The 23,265-nt window shown below is 44.7% G+C and overlaps 1 protein-coding gene across 3 annotated transcripts in view; it reads right to left on the bottom strand.

The window, feature by feature from the left end:
* Positions 1-11,593, bottom strand: part of LOC147881921 (GTP-binding protein) — a 102,260-nt gene extending 90,667 nt beyond the window's left edge. Inside the window, exons 1-3 of one of the 3 annotated variants that reach the window (XM_087402056.1) lie at positions 11,414-11,593; positions 11,228-11,326; positions 10,682-11,124 (exon numbers count right to left, since the gene is read on the bottom strand). In XM_087402056.1, coding sequence (XP_087258182.1) covers positions 10,682-11,124; positions 11,228-11,326; positions 11,414-11,464 — 593 coding nt within the window. In that variant the 5' untranslated portion in view covers positions 11,465-11,593. The remainder of the gene's footprint in view (positions 1-10,681; positions 11,125-11,227; positions 11,327-11,413) is intronic. The other 2 variants (XM_087402054.1, XM_087402055.1) reach the window with 2 other exon arrangements.
* Between the last annotated feature and the right edge of the window lie 11,672 nt (positions 11,594-23,265).

The raw sequence follows: 23,265 nt of genomic DNA on the forward strand, positions 1-23,265 counted from the left end.
TCTTGTCTCCCCCTCTTATACCAAAGGACAAGAAGCAGGTTGAGAACACAGTATAGAAGATCATTAATATAGCAATCATCGGGCGCACCTAGTGGACCTTGCTCCCACTAGGCATCAAGTCCAAGATTGGGTACACGCGAGCCTCGCTCTGGAAGGCGATCAAATCCACAAAGCGGGCAATATAAGCATGTTGGGTCTTTGTGATCAAGATGTCCACACCAATGAAAGCTCGACGACTTCTCCAAAGTTCCCCATCTACCTTGGACTACACTTGGTTTTCTTCATACCTTGGTACTATGGTACAATGGATGACCTTGAGATAGATTGACCGAAGTCAACTCTCCAACCAAAGTCGGTTATGACCATAGTCAACCCTCCTTGGCCATGGCCAAGGTTCTTTGACTAGGATCAATGCAATGCTCCTTGGTGGCAAAAGTTAAAATACTTTTTTCATTATTAGTTGCTTTTAGTACACATTTGGTGACATCCCCTCAGCTGCTAATCAATTATCCATGGAAAAGCCTCTTTATATAGATGAAGGATTGATGGGATAATCAGAAAGTGAATCCTCATCCATCCACTTGGCATTTAAAGCCAAATAATTTTTAAACTGAATAAGATATCGATAAATAACCTTGCCCCTGGGTCCCCTTTTTTCCGTATGATAAACTATCTGCTCAAGTTGAAGGATTTCATCCAACTCATCCACCTCTTGTGGGTCTTCCAAGACAAGCTCTGTAGGTTCGGGTCCATGATTTTTTTTAGAAGACTCACATGAAATGCATTGTGAATCTTCCAGTGCTCTGGCAATTCCAACCTCTAGGCTACCTCATTGATTTCTCCCAAGACACGGAATGGACCATAGTACCTGGTTGACAGCTTGGGATAGACTTTTTCTTTGCCCTTTAATTTCTTGAGCCTAGCCTTCTCAAACTTTAGAAGTACCCAATCACCCATTGGAGATTAAGTGCTCTTCTATGCAGCCCTTTTGTGCTTCTCATGAGATCTATCAATTGTTGTTCGGGCTTGGCTGAATGCTGTCTCACCTGAAACGGAGCCTTTCCTATGGAGCTGTGGACAATGTTGTAAGCAAAATCCACCAATGGGAGATACATTTCCCACTCTGATTTCTGATCAGCCACATAACACTTTAGTAAATCAAGCATTGTGGAGTTCGCTATATCACTTTGCCCATCTGTTGGGGATGAAAAGAAGAAGAAAAGTTCAGCTAAGTTCCCATGTAATGCTCTCCAGAATAAGCTGGTCATCACTCTATCACTGACTAGGGATTTAGGCATACCATGGTGTTTAAAAAATTTGTGCCAAAAATATCTTAGCCATATGCTCTGCTTTGATAGTTTTTCCGTACAAGAATGAAATGTGCCTGCTCGCTGAATCTGTCAATGACAGTCCATATCCCATCATTTCCTGTCTTTGATCTCAGCATATCAAAAATAAAATCCATAGCTATGCCATCCCACGGTGCCTGGGGCACATGAAGAGGCATCATAAGACTAGGTGTCTTTTGTCTATCATACTTGATGTTTTGACACACCAAACACTCCATGACAAATTTATGAATGTCAAAACATATTCCTGGTCAGTAGAATTTCCAGAGCTTGGATAGTAGAAGCAATACCTTGATGTCCTGCGTATAGAGGTGCATGGCATTCCTCCATGATTTTATGTCTCATGTCTCTGGTAATGCATCGGCAGTCATCCCTCATTAGATAATGATCTCTCATGGAGTATTGGCTGGTAGACTCCCCCTCTTGCATATGTTGCAATTTTTTCCTAAAGTCTGCACCATGGCATATTGTTCTTTCATCTCCTCAACGTCACCGTGATAAGCAATAGTTACATTACTGACCCGAGGCCTTCAGGACAAGGCATCTACCACTTGATTCTCGGCTCTTGGTGTATGAACAATCTGAAAATGAAACATAGGCAGCAAATCCGCCCATCTCATATGCTTCTCCAAGAGATTAGTTTGTGTTAAGAAACACCTGAGACTTTGATGATCTGTGAAACCTTTACCAATACCAAGATCAGCCTTCTGGAGCAAAACGTTGGAACTCTAGGGCTCTCGGAAGGTCTGGAAACCATAATCACAGTGAAATCAGGCGGCGGGAACAGGAATCGCAGCAGAATCTCTCTCTGGACACTCACATGTGCAATCTTATGAAACTGGAACAAATCGCAATCAGGCTTGGAAGGAGAAGACACAATTCGCAGCAGTAGAAAGAGCTCTATGAGGGGGAGAGAGAACAAAACACAGCACTAGGGCCCAAAAATAAGGGCTGGACCCCCCCCAAGGTCTTTATTGAAATAGAAAGTACTTTGTACAACTGGCTTTGAGAAAAGCATGAAGCTAAGTACAATTTTGAATACATCTGGGAGGCTAGGGGCCTTTCTTTTATAGATTAGGCTGTTAGAAAATACCCAACAGAGGGTACGCACAGCGGAAGACTAATAGTAATGCCCAAGAGCTCACACAGTGTGGTGTGGGGTGTGGAATCACAAACTTCTTAACTTATGTGCATAAAATAAATGTGCAGACTCATCAATAGACAATGAACCAGCCAGATAAAGAAACCACCAAAATAATACAAAAGAGAGAGATCCAGAGTCCCACCAATGGTGTGGTCCTCTGATCTTACCACAAGGTCCTTCTCCTATCTGCTAGTTATCTCTAGACTCGAGCCCGCGTGCTCCACCTCGAGCTTCTGTAGACTTTCCGTCCAGTGTGTTCTTCTCCACCTTACTGCCTGTGAATCAGCCTAGGTGGGCAGCCCCTGCCAAGCTTTGTCTGCAGCACACAGGTCCCTGTTCCACTGCTCCAACCTGCTTGTGAATGGCTACTCCAGAAGGTATGATGATCTCAGCACCTTGCTGCCCTAGAAGACAGCCAAGGTCCAACCTCTCCCTAGAGCTAAGTCTGCAGCACCTATTGCACTCTCTCACCTCCTGTAGATAGGCCCAGAGAATAGGCTTCCTGCTGCTCCTTTCTGCCCTGGAACTGCTGGCTGCTGGATGATGAATGAGACCAAGAGCCTCTCCTTATATAGGCCCTAAGGCCTGCTGAGAAACCCGACCAGTCTGTCCCAATCTGGGCCGACTGGACACACCAGGTTGGCTGGCCCAACCGACCTGGTTGGCTCAGCCCAACCAGCACCAATAGGGCCCTTTACTGGCCCCACAAAATCGCCCTCCTGGGCTCTCTTTTCAGGGCTTGCTGGCCCACGATTCTATGCAGGGGCTGAGCCCTTGGCCAGCCCTAGATAGGGCCTGGTTGGCTGGCTTTGCCCAGCCCAACCAGCCCTCCATATGGGCTGCCATGTGCTGCCCCATCCCCTGCCATGTCAGTGCCTGTTCTCCCTGCTGGTTCTGCCCTCTGCCAGGCTCTCTCCAGCCACGTATGCAGCGCCGTACTGTTCCGTACATTGCTGATGTCATTGCACCTTTTACCTGGGACACCCCGCCAACCATGAATGCTCCAGATCTGTCCCAGATCCACACATCCAGGTAATCTCTCTTTGGGCACATCTTGCCCTAGGTCTCCCTCCCCCACGCTCTCCTCATTTAGGGCCTTACAGATGGGGAGGTGACCTTTCCAACACCCCCTCTCAGCGACACATCCACGCCCAATGCCAACACGTTGATAAAGATGCTCCAGTAACTCCCTAGTCGTAGTCCTCTGGAACTTTTCGGTGTCAAAATATTTCCTGGCTTTTCATCCAATGGCTCCTGCCCTAGGTCTCCCTCCCCCACGCTCTCCTCATTTAGGGCCTTACAGATGGGGAGGTGACCTTTCCAACACCCCCTCTCAGCGACACATCCACGCCCAATGCCAACACGTTGATAAAGATGCTCCAGTAACTCCCTAGTCGTAGTCCTCTGGAACTTTTCGGTGTCAAAATATTTTCCTGGCTTTTCATCCAATGGCTCCTGCTCCACCAGGTCTGGTTCCGCTTCCGCACACCATCCTGGTACACATGTCCATCTTTGGTGGCACCACCTCCTTCAATTACGTTCTCGCCTTCCAACTCGAGCAATCCAACCGTCATGATCTTCCAGTTGTCCCCCTCATAATGAGTGAACAACCTGGAGTCTTCCAGGCACCATGCTCTGAGGGTCTGTTTCAACCCGTCCTTCCTTTGGCAAGGTCTGCAACAAAAGTACATCTCCAGATAGCCCTCCTTCTCGCAACCTAAGTCACCCTCCTTCTCGCAAGGGCACAATCCTCCAATCGTGGAAGTTGATTCCCTAGAGCTTCTGAATCAAGGTCATCCTTCAACAGGGTCCCTGCCTTCAGACTCCCACACCTGTGAGCCTCCTACTTGGGCTCTGATACCATGTTAGAAATGACCCAACAGAGGGTACACACAGCGGAAGACTTATAGTGGTGTGGGGTGTGGAATCACAAACTTCTTAACTTATGTGCATAAAATAGATGTGCAGACTCATCAATAGACAATGAACCAGCTAGATAGAGAAACCACCAAAATGATATATTTCCGTCCAAAACTATGGACACAATACAAAAGAGAGAGATCCAGAGTCCCACCAATGGTGTGGTCCTCTAATCTTACCACAAGGTCCTTCTCCTATCTGCTAGTTATCTCTAGACTCGAGCCCGCGTGCTCCACCCTCGAGCTTCTGTAGACTTTCCGTCCAGTGTGTTCTTCTCCACCTTACTGCCTGTGAATTAGCCTAGGTGGGCAGCCCCTGCCAAGCTTTGTCTACAGCACACAGGTCCCTGTTCCACTGCTCCAACCTGCTTGTGAATGGCTGCTCCAGAAGGTATGATGATCTCAGCACCTTGCTGCCCTAGAAGACAGCCAAGGTCCAGCCTCTCCCTAAAGCTAAGTCTGCAGCACCTGTTGCACTCTCTCACCTCCTGTAGATAGGCCCAGAGAGTAGGCTTCCTGCTGCTCCTTTCTGCCCTGGAACTGCTGGCTGCTGGATGATGAATGAGGCCAAGAGCCTCTCCTTATATAGGCCCTAAGGCCTGCTGAGAAACCCGACCAGTCTGTCCCAATCTGGGCCGACTGGACACACCAGGTTGGCTGGCCCAACCGACCTGGTTGGCTCAGCCCAACCAGCACCAATAGGGCCCTTTACTGGCCCCACAAAATCGCCCTCCTGGGCTCTCTTTTCAGGGCTTGCTGGCCCACGATTCTGTGCAGGGGCTGAGCCCTTGGCCAGCCCTAGATAGGGCCTGGTTGGCTGCCCAGCCCACCCAGCCCTCAATATGGGCTGCCATGTGCTGCCCCATCCCCTGCCATGTCAGCGCCTGTTCTCCCTGCTGGTTCTGCCCTCTGCCAGGCTCTCTCCAGCCACGTATGCAGCGCCGTACTGTTCCGTACATTGCTGATGTCATCGCAACTTTTACCTGGGACAGCCCACCAACCATGAATGCTCCAGATCTGTCCCAGATCCACACATCCAGGTAATCTCTCTTTGGGCACATCCTGCCCTAGGTCTCGCTCCCCTACGCTCTCCTCATTTGGGGGCTTACAGAAGGGGAGGTGACCTTTCCAACATAGGCCTAGCAAAAAGCTAGGGCCTGCTTTCTAAAAACTGCTTTCTAATAGACATGCAGCCAGTCATGTGGAATAAATCTATATTGGATGAGCATGGCAGATCACTAGCAGTGTCACATTATATGCAGTGGTCTAGATGGGAGAGGGGACCTACTTCCACTGTCGGTGCCTGGAAGGCTTTTAGAAAGCTTCCAGAGGATCAAAGACTCTTATCAGTTGGCCACCTTAGAGGGATTGCAGTCAAGATGCAACAGATAGATGCAGCCATACCAGCAGAGTGGATAGATACAGATGACATGCCAATCACAGAGTCCACTTTTGTGGGAGCTTTCACGGGGACAGGTGTTCCCTTACAGATTATTGCCTTGCGAGATGCACATGAGGAGACCTTGTCTTTGATGTTCAGTCAAAAGGCAGACTTCTCAGATCTTCATATGATATTCTTTTGGAGATTGCCTTCCAGCCTATTAGGATTGCAGGTTACATGGAGTGGGGCACGGACTCACAGTAGTATCTTGATCAAGACCCTGTTCTCCTGGCGCTTGGGTCTTGGAGACTCTAGTTATATGGTGGTTCCCCCATTAGGTTCTTGCAGTGGGACCCAAGGGAGTGGGAATGGGTTGATGAAGGGCACCGAGAGAAGAGCATCCCCTTCTTTCGTTACACAATCAGAAATGTCAGGAGATTTCAGCTTAGCAGTAGAAGTTGGAGGCCCTCCAAAGCTCCTCATTGGGATAGTTTTCAGATTTCTGCAAAGGTGCAAAAAAACTTTTGGAGGAGACTTTGAAAATCCCTCGGAAATAAAAAGATCACTCTCTTCTTTTGGCTTTCTATTCATGGAGGGATTGCAGTGAACCTGTGGAGACGGGCTGACACTACTTGTCCTCGATGCCACGCAGCAGTCGAGTCAGTTCAGCATTGCCTCTGAGAGTGCAGACAGGCGAGGACGATTTGGAAGGGTGTTGCCAAGATTCTTTGCATATTTCATAGAGCACCCTTCTTTATGACTTGGGGATTAGTGGCATGGTTATCTCTTACTGGCCCTCAAGTGTTTTTCGAGGGACAAGACTCAGACTCATCCTTCATTATACAACAACACTTTGTGGAGTCATGCTCTCTCCAAGATGTTCCCTTCATTCCTTTCAGAGCTGCTCATGCCTCGGTAGACACATCTTGGGACTTCTGGCTAGCATTGTAGCTTGGCATATTTGGAAAGCCAGATGTATGGAGGGTTCACAGGTTCACCCTTCCCGGTCTATGGCCAGTATTTGGACTGATACTATGCACACACCGATGGCCATTTGGGCGAGCATGCACGGATCCTCCAGAGCAGCTACAGCTAGGAGAGATACTTTTTTCAGAGTTTGGAGAAGATCTCCGTTCTTCTCTGAGTCTTCTTCTGAGTTGAGGTGGCATTTTCAGCCTCCGCCTTGGATTTTTGTTAGCTCCTTTTGAGCTGGTTCACCCTTCTGATACTATGCACACACCAGAGCAGCTACAGCTAGGAGAGAGACTTTTTTCAGAGTTTGGAGAGCATCTCCGTTCTTCTCTGAGTCTTCTTCTGAGTTGAGGTGGCATTTTCAGCCTCCGCCTTGGATTTTTGTTAGCTCCTTTTGAGCTGTTTTTTCTATCATGCATGACATCATGTACTCCCGCATTTGAGCTTGCTCTTGTGGCTTCCATTCACACTTAATGAAGTAATCTTTTTTTTGGGGGGGGGGGAAAGCTACTTTTACATAAAAGCCAAGCTTTTAGGCTTTTCTTCCTACATTGGAGGCTTTAGGCACGTTTTAGTCTTGTGGGCCCTCTTTTTAAGAGGCGCCCCCTTGTCCTTGCTTTAGAGCCTTGTGAGACCTACTTTTTGTGTTGTTCTCCCCAATCTTGGGTCCTTTTTACACTCTCTTGGATCCTGCACATTGCACAAACAAATTCCAACACTTTAACCCATTAGAGGTTAGCGAAATGCATGCATTCCTAGTTCTTGGACTAATCCTAGTCCCTTGTGGGCGTCCCCACAGTTCTCTTTTACCAATGCAAAGCAAAAGTAAAACAATAAAACTTATTCTTAGTTAACCAAAGTCAATATTCTTTGACCGAAGTCAATTCTAATAACGATTATACTTTATTTCTTGAGAGAAGTACCAAATGGTGACAATCTGTCTTGACTGTTAAATCAGCTCCCAAAAAATACTGCTTCCAAGTGGTTAAGGCATGCACTAAGGCTAAAAACTCTTCTCATAAATCGCCATATGCCTTTCTGCATATTGCTAATAACTCTTTCTCGTAAATCCCCATATGCCTTTCTGCATATCACAATCTCTGGCTTTCATAGGCCACCACGTGACCATCGTGATGAAGAGCAGTCTCAATATACTCCACATGTATCGCAATCCACATCAAAGGACTTATGCAAATCAGGAAGAACCAAAATCAGGTCCGTAGTCAACTTTCCCTTGAGATGGTTAGATGATGTCTTTTGTTGCTCTCCCTATCTGAAGATTGCATTCTTCTTGGTCAACTCATACAGTGGGGCAGCAATATCAGCAAAATGCCAAATAAATCTTTTGTAATAGGAACAAAGACCCAAAAATATGACCAAGATAGTGGATTCTTCCTGATGGATCTCTTTCAGTAAGAATTCACTCTTCTTACTATTTGCATAAAGCTTGTGATTTAGTAACTCCTAAAATACAATGGCCAAATGCTATTTATGCTCTTCTACTAAGTGAGAAAAAAACAATGACACCATAGAAGGTGTCCACAAAGTGTTGATGGGACCTAAATATTCGATCCATCATGCTATTAAAGATGGTTGGTGCATTGGTTAGGCCAAAAAGCATTACCGAAAACTCATAAAACCAAGATGGCCCGAAAAGCTATTTTGGCACATCTTATGGGTGTATGCAACTCTGGTGATACCCACTTTCAAGATCTATCATGCTAAAGTCCTCCTCCTCCTCAACCCTGTTCATCTTTCTCAACCTTAAACCCCATGAATATGTGGAGACAATCTCTCCACTCCTCAACCCTACAACTCTTTCTCAACCTTAAACTCCTTCTAAACCCTGGAGCCCTAGTTAGCTTCCTCAACCCTTCCCTCTTTCTAAACGTTGCAACCCTTTTCTAAACCCTTGAATTCCCATGGAGGTGAGAGGCTATCCATCATTGTGACCAAGCCTTCTTTCTCACTTAAGCGTGCACGAGAGATGTTTTCCATGCTTAAGCTACACCTCTCACTGAAACATGACTTGAGGACCTATGCTAGACTTGTGGACACCTACATGAATGTGGGTGACGAACACCCAAGGAACCTGGACTTGGGAGAGAGGCTGACAACAATCATCAAACCATGTATCTCTACCATTGAATCAAAAAAGTAAGGCATCCAAGGCTGCTCTCTCTAAAGAGTGAATGCCACCCCCAATACATGACTTGAGGACCTATGCTAGACTTGTGGACACCTACATGAATGTGGGTGATCAACACCCAAAGAACCTGGACTTGGGAGAGACACTGACAACAATCATCAAACCATGTATCTCTGCCATTGAATCAAAAAAGTAAGGCATCCAAGGCTGCTCTCTCTAAAGAGTGAATGCCACCCCCAATACATCATCAACACGTGGGATGGGAAACCTGTTCTTAATAGTCATCTTATTCAATGCACCACATGCTGTCACATGCACCCCTGCACTTGGGTGCAACGTGACACACTCAAGTGCGTAATAGTTTCCTAATAGGAGATTTTGTCGTATGTTGTGACCCCTTTGTGAGCCCTTGTCCAAGGACAGCCAGGCACAAGCTACGTAAGTCAATCTCTAAACCTTAGGTCAAGTCAGAAAGTCAGTGGCTCTCTTGGCTTCTCAGGGCTCATATATATTGTTCCTTGTGATGTTTTAACCACCTTCATAGCCACCTCTTCCAACATCATGCCTATGTGTGTATACTTTTTGGAGCATGTTGACTTTTTTTTCCACAAGAAAAATCTGCTCTTTTGGTGGCCTTCCTTGCCATAGAGGTAGCATGCCGTGTTGGTGATTTTTGGTTTGTCCCCTTGGTAAGGTATTTAGTTATCCTTTTCCACTTGGTGAGTATCTGCCATTCGTTTGTATTTATACAGCCAGCACTCTCCAGTCGTGTGGGCCCAAGTGATTGCAAATGTTGCAATTTTTGCTTGACCAACACTCATTCATTGTGTAGCCATCCACTTTGCATTCGTGGCACCATGCTTCACCTTTTTTAAGGGTGCCTCTGATGCCCATCTCATTTAAATAGTTTTTCAACTCTTGTGTTTAGAGAACAAGGACATAGAAACAGGAAATTGAACAATGCAGTACCCATGGTGCAATTAGGGCTAGGAGGACGCCATAGCCAACCTAGGACGCAATGAAAGTCTTCACCAAAGTTTCTCTATGAGCTTGAGTTACTGGCTTGACGTTGTCTCTGCATGAGAACGAACTTGACCAACCTTCAGTCCGTCTTAAAGTCCCCACCAAAGCAAATCTCCAATTACTAGTGACACTATGCTTTTCAAAAAAATTGCACTATCTATCTCCTTTCTTCGAACGAATACTTGCAACGACACAGCTATCTAGGGAACGCAGACACAGCTTTCTCATAACTCAACAAAAAGTTACCTTTGTGCAGACAACCCTAATCGCAACCCAGAGTATCACTCCAACTATCAACAACACTATCATTCGAGATGGGAGCTCGACAGCTCAATGTTTGAGTCGAATATCAAAATGTTTAGAGTATATAACCTCACTCGTTCACCAATGACAGGTTAAAAGCAAGAACACAAAGCACAACGCATGCACTAGAACTAAAAGTTACTGTCCAAAATGTTCAAGCGCCCGACATGCATTCCCTGCTTGAAGTATAAGCATGGGGGAAGCTCTGTCTTCGCTCATTACTTAAACTACCTATTCATACCCGGAAGTTTAGAGAGAGACACAGAGAGAGAGAGAGAGAGATCACAAAAACGCACACAATAAATAGCAAAAATAGGTCGGCAGGGTACTGGATAACATCACCAGTCCCCGACGATCCTCCAGGTTTTCCTGATTGAGTATCACAATGCAGGTTGCAAACAAAAAGGGATCCCGACCGTAGATTAACACAGAAGTGACCACCTGTTAAACAAAGCTGATTTTCCCACGTTTGGTCTTCCTACGATCATAACTCTCGGTAACATTTCAATCTTCGTATCGATTCCAGGTTCCCTTTTACCGACCGCTTTTTTGACGCGTCCCTTCTTTTTCACTCGATCCTGGCCTTCTAATGGCACCAAATTCTCCTCCTCGGAAGCTTCTTCCAGCTCGCAACTGCCGTCGGTTGCTTCTGTCCCATCCGTTCTGTCGTTTGCCAATCTTTCAGTTTCCTCGACAGCCTCTGTACCTCCAGATGTTCTTGAATCGTCATCGTGCCAACCTCCAGTCGAATACTCGTTCTCAGAAGTTTCCGTTTTCTCTGCCAGAAGCACCACTTTCCCGACATGTTGAAAGGCCTCCTGCTGCAGTGTACTCTCTCCATCGGCCGGAAGTCTAAAGGTTTCCAGCTGCAATTCTGCAAAAGCCTTGGCATAAAAAGGTGCAGGATTGTCATTCGCGCAAGAAGCAAATGTTTACAAGTCTAATGATTCTGCGATAAAGGCGCGGTAAATAAAATGCAGCTAGTACCGTGGAGAGTCCTCCGAAATCGCAGAAAGGGGTGGGAGAGGTAAACGAAAGCTCCCATAGGTGTCCGGCACGCAGAGGAGGTCGGGGTGGTATCCGATTCTAGCCAAAAGGCAGGTGAAGGAATTCAAAAACTGAGCTATGATACAGATTGAAGCAAGAAAGCAAACGATGAGGGCAACTACTTACGATTTGAGAGGTGAGAAATTTGGAAAGCAAGCACACCAGAGCTCCTCGCATGACAGCTTCACCACCACGAAGAACAACACCAGGAACAGAATTTACTCAGGGTATAAGGAGAGTAGGGAATCCGGTACCTCCCGATGGCCGGGAGCCGGTTGCCCCGGTTTCTAACCCGGATCCCGGCCGCGACCGGAGACGATTCCCGGCCGTCATCCACTCGGAAAGGCTACTTAGTGACATGACTCATGGCGAGCATCTGCAAATGGACTTGGTGATATCTACGGTTGAGAAAAGGTGCACCGCGATGGGCTTTTGGCGAGCTGGCACAATTTATGTGCACCTTTAGATCGAGTTGTTGATCTAAGGTTGAGATTAGACGCCGCTCGCGATAACGGCGATAAGTAAAGCTCGCGGATCGGACGGTGAGGATTTATCCTCCGTCGACCCAAGCCATAAGCCATTGACGGCGACCGTCCACGGCTACGGATCACGGCGGCGCCGCATGGCGATCGACGATTCGTGCCTGTCAAGAGCTCGTTCGACACATTGCGTGCATTAAGATCGAAGACCTGATCGGACGGCACGCACGAAGCGTCGATTTTCGAGCATAGGATCAAATCCAAGATCAATAGTTTTCTAAGCTATTAGATCTTGATTTCATCCAATGGATGATATTTGTGTGGACTGCCATCTATACTAGGCTTCTAAATCATCATAAAGAGTGCATTGCTAGGATATAGCAATCACCAGGGAAGCTCGTTCCCATGCTTTGCTCAATGGCAAATCTACAAACCTCTACACTATTTTTCTTGGACATACATGAGTGACTACTTTCATTTCAAACTCAAAAAGGATCCAGCCCCATAATGCCCGGGTAGAGAGGAGAAAAATATGTCTCCACTGGGGTACCTACAATGCTAGAAGATGGCACCTACAAAGTCGAAGCTATATGAAGGAACGCTGCAAACGTAAGCATTTCTAAGCATATCCGCTGGCTTGGCAAAACATGGGAACGACCTCTAATTGAGCAGATTTGAGGGAGGGCAAGGGAGATGGGCGTGAGTATATCATTTTTTCAACGTGGTGTGGCGCCAGTGGTTTGCAGGCAAGTGTTCGATGTCAGCAAAACTAGTGGTTGGCACATGATGTGTGCTGCACTGACATACAATGGGTGCCATTAGAGCTAATGGCTAGGAAGAGGACGTTAGATCAAAGTGGTTTTCATCTACAATCAAGAAGAGGCAGCTTGCATGATCCATTAGGACTGATGTAGTCTACTTTCGCACCACATCCAAAAGCCTTGCCATTTCTGCATTGTTGGGTGCGGATTTTAAATTGATGGCTATAATCAAGTGCTTCTCATAAGCCTTGATTATGAAGGATTTAATGCCTGCCATTAGTTATCGTATTAGCCAATTGAATTCGTAATGTAGGTAGTTATGATATGGTGCACGCATTATGATTACGAAGGTCAGCGGATCGAGCAGTCTCCTTTGTTGACCCCTGCAATTGACGAAGGAACTGCCTACATATGGAAAGGGCTTTTAGCTTGCAGAAACTCTCCCACCCTGGCTCTTCGATGAGACATTATTGATGCTTATGCCCATGGAGAGTGTTTATGCTTGAGGCATTTGCCTCTTATTGGCATTGGGTTTGCCATTGTTTTGTCATTGCAGGATGACATTTTCTTTTGGGCTAGATTTGCTCATATAGATGCATAGTATATGCACACGAGTCAGATGCATTTTGATGCCTTGAGCTTTGAGTTTTTGGTGATACTACCTTCCATCATGGCATACATATTTGGGTGCACCCGGTATTTGGTATGATTCCTCTCTTGTAAGCACTAGCATTTGGGATTTTGCTTTATTTGCATCATGGCATCCTCTTCCATGTCTAAAAAGGCATTTTTCAAATGGGACAAACTTTTCTATATGGAAAGAATAGATAAGGGATGTGCTTATTCAAAAGAAGCAGATTAAACCCTCGGCAGGGATTGCAGCTACGCTTGCACATATGTATGAGGATGATTGGAATGAGTTGGATGCGTTAGCATAGTCTACTGTTAGACTTCATCTTGCAGAGTCAGTTTATTTTTTAGTAGAAAATGATCAGACTACAGAAGATTTATGAAAGAAATTATGTGCCACTAATGAGAAGGAAACTGCCTCTAATAAAGTTTACCTCATGAAGAGGTTGTTTGAGCTGTAGATAAAGGAAGGGGTCTCCATTGCTTTTCACTTGAATGAATTCAATATTATTTTCAGCCAGCTTCAAGCTCAAAAGATGAATTTTGATGAGGAGACTAAGGCAATATTCCTCGTGTTCATTGAATATTGAATGAATTCAATATTATTTTCAGCCAGCTTCAGGCTCAAAAGATGAATTTTGACGAGGAGACTAAGGCAATATATGTATAATCCAAGAAAGAGCCATTGGGAGGTAGTTAAATGCATCATGAGGTACATTAAGGGTACCAAGGTGATGTGCATCTACTTTGGTAGAGGAGAGATGTGTGTACTTGGGTACACAGATTCAGACTATGCAGGGCATATGGATAGCAGGAGATCCACTTCTAGTTATGTGTTCACCTTTGCAAGTGGTGCAGTGTCGTGGATGTCTCACGCATAGAATTGTCTTTGTCTACCATAGAGGCCAAGTATGTTGCAGCCACAGAGGGTTGCAAGAAGGCTATATGGCTTGATCGGTTAGTGGAAAACTTGGGAATTCATACTGATGTACCGAGTCCCGACATTGCATGGTGATTCCATGGATGCTATTCAAGTAGCACGGAATCCGGTCTTTCATGCAAAGACCAAACACATTGAGGTCAAGTACCATTTCATTAGGGAGGTACTTGAGGACAAGCGCATAGAGCTTGTCAAGGTTCATATCGATGATAACCTTGCAGATATGCTAACAAAGAGTCTATCTAGTCAGCGGTTTGAGTATTGTCATGTATTAATAGGCATTGGATAGTATGCTCACTAGTTGTTCTCCCTTAAAGGCACATTGGCCTTTAAGTGGGAGGTTGTGGGAATTAAAGGCCACTATGCCTTAACCCCGGTTGTACAATACTCAAACACATATATATATGGATGATATAGAAGATTAGGGTGTTATGCACCCACCAAATAAGTGTCCACTCCCTCCTGTGTGCTCTCCTCCTCTCACCATTGTCCATTCCTCTTTTGTTATTAAGATCTCTCAGGGTCTGACCTCCCAAAGCCACGTGCGCCACACTACTCTCTCTTGGGTCAATAAGACTATGGTGGGTTCCATGTACCAAGTCTTGCCCAAGCGACCCACTATCCTAACCCTCTACCACTCTAGGGACACCTTTGTCTCCTCATCTAGCTATGTATCTACTTACAATGAGCCTCCCGGTCCTACCCTATGAAACTGACAATGGCAGGATCCAAGAGACTCTCGAAAGAAGCGTATCCTGAGAGGTACCCTCATCCACAATGAGAACTGGCCTAACCAGTAGTGCAAGGTCCAAGGACTCCATAATCCCTCCCACCACAAATCAGGGATTGCTGCCTCAATCTCCACCATCGGGGTGCCTATCCCCTCAAAGTTGAGAGTGGGCATGCACATTGTCCCGTTATGCCCATCCAATGTGAGTCCGCTAACCTAGCATGTGTCCCTCTGAATCCTTGACCTCCAGGTGCCATATGAGTGACTTCCTCTCAAACTCCTGCTTGCATGACGGGCTGTCAAATGAGTCCTCTTGCTAATATCTGCTACACTTTGTAGAGACTCCTCATCAATGGAGAGCCCTTCCTTCTCAAGGAGCCATGTAAGATTGCTGCCACTGACCTCCTGTGTAAGGAGTCTTTCCAAGAAGCCCCTGCTGAAGGAGGAGCTTCTAAGGTTCTGTTCCTGGGGTTCCACTGGCTTAGGCTGTGCTCTGCATCTCAGGATCAATGATGCCCAATCCACCTTGCGCCTGTGGCATAATCACCATCTGGCAAGCCACCCTAGCTTTGGTGTTACGCATCCAATCCCATCTTGCCCACAAAAAGTTTTGCACTAAGCAACATAGTTACCCTATGCAACCTCTATGGAAACAACACTAGCAGAAGGCGATATATCAGATGTGGCGAGAAGGACCTGGTTAACCACCAACGCTCTGCCTACTAGTGAGAATTTGTCTAAGCTCCAATACAAGAGCTTGCACTAAACACTCTCTAGGACTGGTGCTACTCTGCCAAACTGCCAATGCCAACTTGGTAGCCCAAGTACCTTGCCATCTCCCCCCTTGGGATCCATTGAAAGCCAAAATTAGCCCCCTAGTCTCGGACCTCCTAGATCTCCTTTAGCCTTATGAAGAAACCATCAGATTTGGTCCAATTTATGCAAGCTCCAGAAGCCTTGGTAATAAATGGATAAGGCCCCCTTGACCCTCTTTAGACTGGATGTTGAGCCCTCCACATTAAGGTATGAGGCGAAGTGTGTGAGAGCACACAAAGCAACCTAGGGCCTCTGCTATTGAGAAGAACAGGTAGGGGGCAAGAGGGGAGCTACCCCTCTGATCCATCCTTCTAATATATCAAGTCTCTGCAGGGTATCCTCCAAAAAAGACCACCTCTACCAAAAGGTCCAAGTACCATTCCAAGGCTTCCTCAATTAAGGCCATGAGAAACTAGGCGACTTTAGTTTCATTTGATTAGTCGCCTCTAGCACAAGATGCTACATTGAAGAGTTGAAGGAATCTTATATGATCCCCTCATCCATTATAATTTGGCATTTCCAATTTACTAAAGTGTATTCTCCCATTGTTGTTGTTGCATTATTGATTGAACAAATCTTCAGGATAAGCTACATCATCTAGTACTTCTTCATCAGGCCTTCAGTCCTCCATGTTGCTTTGTCAATGGGAAGAGGTTCAATTATTAGAGAGTGTCAAGGGTAGAAGAAAGTTATTGGTAGAAGAAAGATAGCCTTTGTCCTAATCTCAGGTGTATACACAATGCTTGATTGTGGTTTTCAATGTGAGTGTATATGACTCCGAAGTCCACAATTGATTTCGACCTTCATAACTCAAAAATGACAAAAAATATGCAATCGATGGGTTGAAATTAGTGCCTACATGGTGGCCATTGGCCCTGTGCATCAACTTTAGGTTCAATCGAGGTGTGATTTTGTCTCCAAACGACCAGTGGGCATTTTTTAAACAAAGGCCATTTTCTCTCTCTCTTTTTCTTCTTCTTTGTGGGGTGATGTGCAACTTCTTCTTCTTCTTCTTCTCTCTCTCTCTCTCTCTCTCTCTCTCTCTCTCTCTCTCTCTCTCTCTCTCTCACCCCCTCCCACACACTCTCTACATCCCCTCGAACCTCCCCCACCCCCTCCTATCTACCTCCCTTAACACATAAGGCCCCCCTACCGACCTAAGCTACCTAGGATAGTGGTAGCCACGTAGGTTGTGCTAGCGGTGCTAGACCCACTAGCAACAATGACACCCACCCGTCAGTTGCACAGTGCGATGTGACACCGCGGTGGCGGTGCCTGCATGCACCTACCCACTCACGCTTGACCTATCACCATGCCACCCGCATCGGGCAGCCCTCCTGTGACAATTGCCTTTGTGCTTGTCGGCTCAAAAACCACCCCTCGTGCATCGATTTGTGCCTTCACCTGCCATGCGAATGCAGCCACCTCCCAAAGTCTAAGAGGAGGGAGAGAAGTAAGAGAGAGAGAGAGTAGAGAGGGAGAGAGGAGAGTGAGAGGAAGAAAAGAGAGAGGAGAGAAAGCAAAGAGAGAGAGAGAGAGAGAGAGAGAGAGAGGGGGGGGGTGGAGAGAGAGTGGAGGGAAGAGAGAAATTGTAGGAGAGATGGAGGGGGTGGGGTGGAGAGAGAGGGTTGCGTGAGGCAAGGGGTGGGGTAGAGAGAGAGTGGGGGAGTGTAGTGAGCGATTGTGTGCATGAGGGGTGAGGCAAGCAATGAGACAGTAGAGAGTGGAGCTATGTAGAGGATGGAGGGGGGGGAATGGATGAGTGTTACTCGAGTGAGGAAGGGGTGGAAATGGAGGGAGAATGGTGGAAAGGGGATTGCGGATGTGGAATGGAAGAGGGGTAGTGGAGAGAGGAGGGGGGAGATGGGGGTGGATAGATGAAGGGGGAGGTGGTGGTGGAAGGGAAGGGAGTGGGAATGGGTGAAAGAGTTTATACCTTGTGTGGTGGAGATGGGGGGGGTTGGAGGAGCTTAATGGAAAGAGTGGTGGCGAAGGGGATGGAGAAGGTGTACGGAAGGTGGGGGATGGAGGTGGATGCAAAAAGGGGTGGTGGTGGAGGGGGTAGAGATGAAGGTGGTGGAGATGTGGGGTTGGAGATTTGAAGGAAAAGTGGAGGTGGAGGGATGGGGAAGGTGGATGAAGAAAGTGGGGGTGGAGGGGATGGGAAAGGTGGACGAAGAAAGTGGGGGTGGAGGGGATGGGAAAGATGGAGAAAAAAAGTGGTGGCAAAGGGGATGGAAAGGTGGACGAAAAAAGTGGTGGCAGAGGGGATGGAACACGCGGAGATGGTGGATAGAACGTGGAGGAGGTAGGGGAGGATCTTGACAGAAAAAGTGGTGATGGAGGGGATGGAGATGGTGGATAGAAGGTGGAAGATGGAAAATGGAGGTGGATAGAGAATTTGGAGGCTTGATGGAACTTGGAGATGTAGGAGAGATGGAAGTGGCTTGCAAAAGTGAGGGGAAAGAAATGAGGGGGTGGTGGTGTTGCTTTTATAGGATGTGGGGGGTTTAAAGTTATTTTTTATGATGATTGGATTAATATGTTTATGTAAGTCAACCTTGTCAAGGATGTAAATCTCATCCTTTTGCACCAATAGGAAGCATTTTTACATTCCTATGTCTTGAGGGATCTCTCTCAAATGCTTTTTTGAAGAGGGTTCTTTTTTTATAGTTAATTTTTGTGATTAGGGGATTTATATCCTTATGTACGTCAACATATTTTAGGATGTAAATCTCATCCTTTTGCACCAATTGGAAGTAATTTTTGCACTCCTATGCCTTGAGGGATGTGTCTTGGATCGTTTTCGAAGGGGTTCTTTTTCACACATTCAAATTGTTGAGGATGGTGTAAATTACACCATACTTTAAGGGCATTAGGGGCAAACACTAACCCTAACCCTAAGGGGTTCCCATGTATATATTTGTGTTTATGTTCAATACAACATAGTGTACAAGTAACTATATCATGTGCACTCCTCTCTCTCTCTCTCTCTCTCTCTCTCTCTCTCTCTCTCTCTCTCTCTCTCTCTCTCCACTTCATCATGGTATTAGAGCTGATGGTGCTCCCACTTCCTTCATGAGTGTTAAGACTTCCTTCTACGAGGCATCCTCTGTCTCTCGCAATTTCGTGAGCGAGCATTTCCATGAGAGAGAACAAGTCCTTACTTCCATCAATGTGTCAATTCCTCCATTTGAGGCATCTTCTTCTCTTTGCAAGTTCATTTTATTCTCTTTGGTGAGAGAATTGTTATCCATTGGTGAGAGAATTCCATCCACTCTTTTAGCTCCTTAAGAAATTTCCATGTGAGAGGTTGTGAGGATCTCTATTCATTCCACTTCAGAGGTTTTGATGTGAGCGATTTATTGCTCAAAAATTGATTTGAGGGAAGTTACCATCAGGCGCATAACAACTGCAGTTGACTAAGATGAGAATTTGGATTTGCCATCCTTGCAATCCTTCATATTAGTCATCATGCTCTTGGAGATCGCCTTTGAGAAAGAGACTGTACATCCGATCAATTGCTCTACTGTTGCTTGAACATGTCAAATCTTCATGATTCCTCTCGCATTAAACACTTATTTCATTAATTTTGGACTTGTCAATGTACAAATTCATTTTAATAAACACTTTTGGACTAGTTTATGGATAAAATTTAAGGAAAAACTCATGCTTCAAAACACAAATAAAAACATAAAAACAATGAATTTTTAAGAGTGTTTTGAAGGAAATAAAATCAAAATTATAAAAATGTAACAAAGATAAGCTACACCAAAAGATAAGAAACAGTAGCAAATAAAACTAAAATTATGAAAATTAACGTAACTTCTTACATAGACTGATACACGGTCCTGATTCATTTTTATACTTAAGCCTATCCACAAAACTGAGTCTACATCCTATCTACAAAACCTTCAGCCACCTTAGCCAGGTATGGAGAATTTATATTCATGTTTTCTTTTCTTAAGGATTTAAGAAACTGAAATTGAGAGAAAGGAGAGAGAAACAAATCTTTTAATTGACGAAAAAAGGAAGAGAAGAGAGAGAAAGGATGAATAGAAGGGAGGGAACGGGAAAGGGATGGGACGAGAATGGAAACGAACATGTGAGGAAGTAGGAAAGATCGCGACATAAAGATCTAGCAAGAAAGATCGCGATGGAAATATGCAACAAGAAAGATCGCAACGTAAGGGTATAGATCGTGACGATGGAAGGGTATGAGGATCCTTTCCTTTATTCCCTGTTAACCATGGCCACCAGGGAATAAGGGAAGGGGTTATCCTTCCCTTTACAAAGGGAGTTGTGCACGGTGCATAGGCGGGGTGCAGGGCGGTGCACAGGCGGGCAAGCAATGCACGGTGCTATGCGCAAGGCGAGGGTGGTCCGCAGGTGGGTATTGCATCAACAGGCGGGGCACGGGTGGGTGGCGATTGCGTCGGGCACTAGCAATGGAATTTTTGGTGATGTGGAGCGATGGCGGAATTTTCGGCGATGGTGGGCTATGACGATGGCAATGGCAGGCTGGCGATGGGGAACGATGGAATTTTTGAACATAAATCGATGCAGTAACGAGGACTACAAGAAATTGATGTTGTGGCGATCGATGGACATTAACGTCGATGAAAATTTTGATTGACAAATATTCTAGAGTGGGATGGAGGGGAGAGAAAGAGGTTGGAAGAAATTGGGATGGAAAACCAAGTAGAAGTAGCAGAGAAGGGAGTGAGAAGAAATTAGGAGGAGACAACTAGAAGTGTCGTACTCTTAAAAAATACAACAAAGAAAAAGTGTCGGAAAGATCTCTAACTCCTGTACTATTGTCGGTAAAAGATCTTGGGAAAGAGAATGTCGTGCATTTTCGATGAGGAAAGGATGAAAGAATGTTTAGGAGACTGTCGGGTTTTTTTGTTAGGAGAATGTCAGGCCTTGGCTCTTTTGTTTGTATTTTAAATTCAAATCCTCCCCCACTTTTAGTTTATATTTTAAATTTGAATCTCCCGAGCAAATTTTCTCCTGAACTCTCTCGAAATTTGAATCTCTTCATTTCTATTCTCACTTTCCTCACCTCTTCTTTTCCTAATCTCCTCCTCCCCTAATTCATCGTCTTTGACACCAACGATCCTAATAGATAGAGATTTTACTCTCTCCTCCTCTTTCTTCCCACCCCCTAATCTCCACCACCGTGCCTTAATCCCTTTCTTCCCACCCCTTAATCTCTCCAAACTTCCGTTTTCTTCCAACCCTTTAATTCCCACCCCTTATTCTCTCTCCAAACTTTTGTCGCTCCGTCCGAATCTTCATCACAACGTGTTGCGATGGAAGAGAAGGGATGGTACGATGAAAAAAGGAGAGGGGATGGGCGTTGGAAGAGAGGCGATGGGATGGGGAAGGTTCACTACCCCTCCCCCTTATTCCCTAGGGGCTGCAGCCAGGGAATAAGGGGGAGGGGGTTATAAGGGAGGGGTAGGGGATTATAAATAATAGGGGATTATAACCCCCCCTTATTCCCTGGCAGCCACGTATTACCCCTCCCCCTTATTCCCTGGCGGCCACAACCGCCAGGGAATAAGGGGGAGAGGGTTATAAGGGAGGGGTAGGGGATTATACCCCTCCCCCGACTACCAGGGAATAAGGGGGAGGGGGTTATAAGGGAGGGGTAGGGGATTATACCCCCCCTTATTCCCTAGCAGCTGCCAAGGGATTATAAGGGAGGGGTAGGGCATTATAAATAAAGGGTTAGTTAAGGGGAAGGAGGTTAGGCTGCTAAGGAATAAGGGGGTTATAAGGGAGGGGTAGGGGATTATAAGTAAAGGGTTAGTTAAGGGGAAGGGGTTTATAAGGTAGGGGGTTATAAGGAATGGGGTTAGTTAAAGGGAGGGGTTATAGGGAAGGGGGGTTAGTAAATTAATTAGTTAAGGGAAGGGGATTATAAATTAATTAGTTAATTAATAAAGGGAGGGTTACAAGGGAGGGGTTAGTAAATTAATACATTAATTAATTAGTGATTAATTAATTTGTTATTAGTTGATTAATTAATTAGTTAATCTAGCATAAAGTGGAGAGGGAAGTCTACCATTTCATAATTTTAATTTCATTAGTTTGTATATCATTTTTTATTTAAATCAAAATTAATGAATTTAATATATAATTTTTTTGTATTTTTAAATTCAAGTTTAGCTTAGATAATGTATTTATATTTTTAATTCATTTTACATTAAATGTATATTTAATTTAGTTCAAAATGTTTTGATATATATATATATATATATACATATAAGAGGAAAAAAATGTAGGATTTTTTTAATGTCTATCATTTTGTCATTTTATTTTTATTTATTTTACCTTAGTTTATAATTTATGTGTTTACATACTCTCTATTTCATGTGTTTGTAATTTTTATTTAATCTTTAATTTTTAATTCATTTTACATTAAATGTATATTTAAAGTATATTTAATTTAGTTTAAAATATTTTGCTAAATTGAATATACTTAAATTATATGTGAAAAGAATCAAATTTGCATTATATATATATGCATATATATATATATGTGTGTGTGTGTGTGTGTATGTATGTATGTATGTATGTATGTATGTATGTATGTATGTATATATGTATATATATACTATTATTCTAAAATCTTTGACCTTGCCTTTCCAAGAGGCCATACATATATTATTCAATCATGATTTCTTCCTCCTCGTTGGCTACATTAGCACCCAATTGCCTTTTAATACAACCATCTTTTGCCAATGACCATTTGCATTCACCATATTGTTGAACTCTATAGATGATATGCATGTTCTAGGTTGCCAAGAAACAACTCTCACCTCTATGTCAAGGTCTTTTACATTTTCATTTACACACCGCTTCGCATGGGGATGTCGTGGGTTGCCAGTTGCCATGGATGATTCATGAAAGAGAACCAAACTTGCAAACGGGAGAAATGCAAGCAAGAGGACTAGGAGGAAAAGTGGTAATGCAAGCAACAAAACCCATTTAGGTAAGAAAGCCTCCCTAGGTTGCCTATGGCCATGGATGGAAAGCACAAGCACGAGCACTAGGAGGAGAAACAGGAGAATCCTAAACTCAAGAAAGCATATTTTGATTCCTACAAGTGGGAAAACTAGTTTAGGATGGAAATCACATTTGAGTCCATGATCTTTTTTAAAAATGACTCCTTGTCAAGTTTATATAGTTGTACATCCATAAAGTTTTGATTCTTTCTCTTATTATGGGAAATTTTCTTAATTTTCCCAATGTTATGTTGGCCCTCTTGTGATTGGTGGAGAAGGATTTTTCATTTTGGCCAAAAGTTCCCAAATACGTTCCTTTTTTCCTAATGAGACCATGCACTTCTTACCCTACTGTTTTGGAAGAGGATAGTCATCTACTTTAACTATTGCAGTTGTCAATACCATAGTCTGACCTTGTGCATTAGCAAGCTATTTCTTGATTCCTTCTTGCTTCATCCTAAGGGTGCAAACGTTCTCTTACAAAACCTCCACTTGATGCTCACTCGCTAAAATAGCTCTATCTAATTCTATCAACTGGTTGCCACTACTACTATTGAACCTGATGAATTGTCTAGCAGCTTCTTTGTATGCCTCTTTTAAAAGATC

The sequence above is a fragment of the Dipteris shenzhenensis genome, chromosome 30 (assembly GCF_047967505.1).
Source record: "Dipteris shenzhenensis isolate YYH24624 ecotype China chromosome 30, Dip_SZ_1.0, whole genome shotgun sequence".
Lineage (NCBI taxonomy): Eukaryota > Viridiplantae > Streptophyta > Polypodiopsida > Gleicheniales > Dipteridaceae > Dipteris > Dipteris shenzhenensis.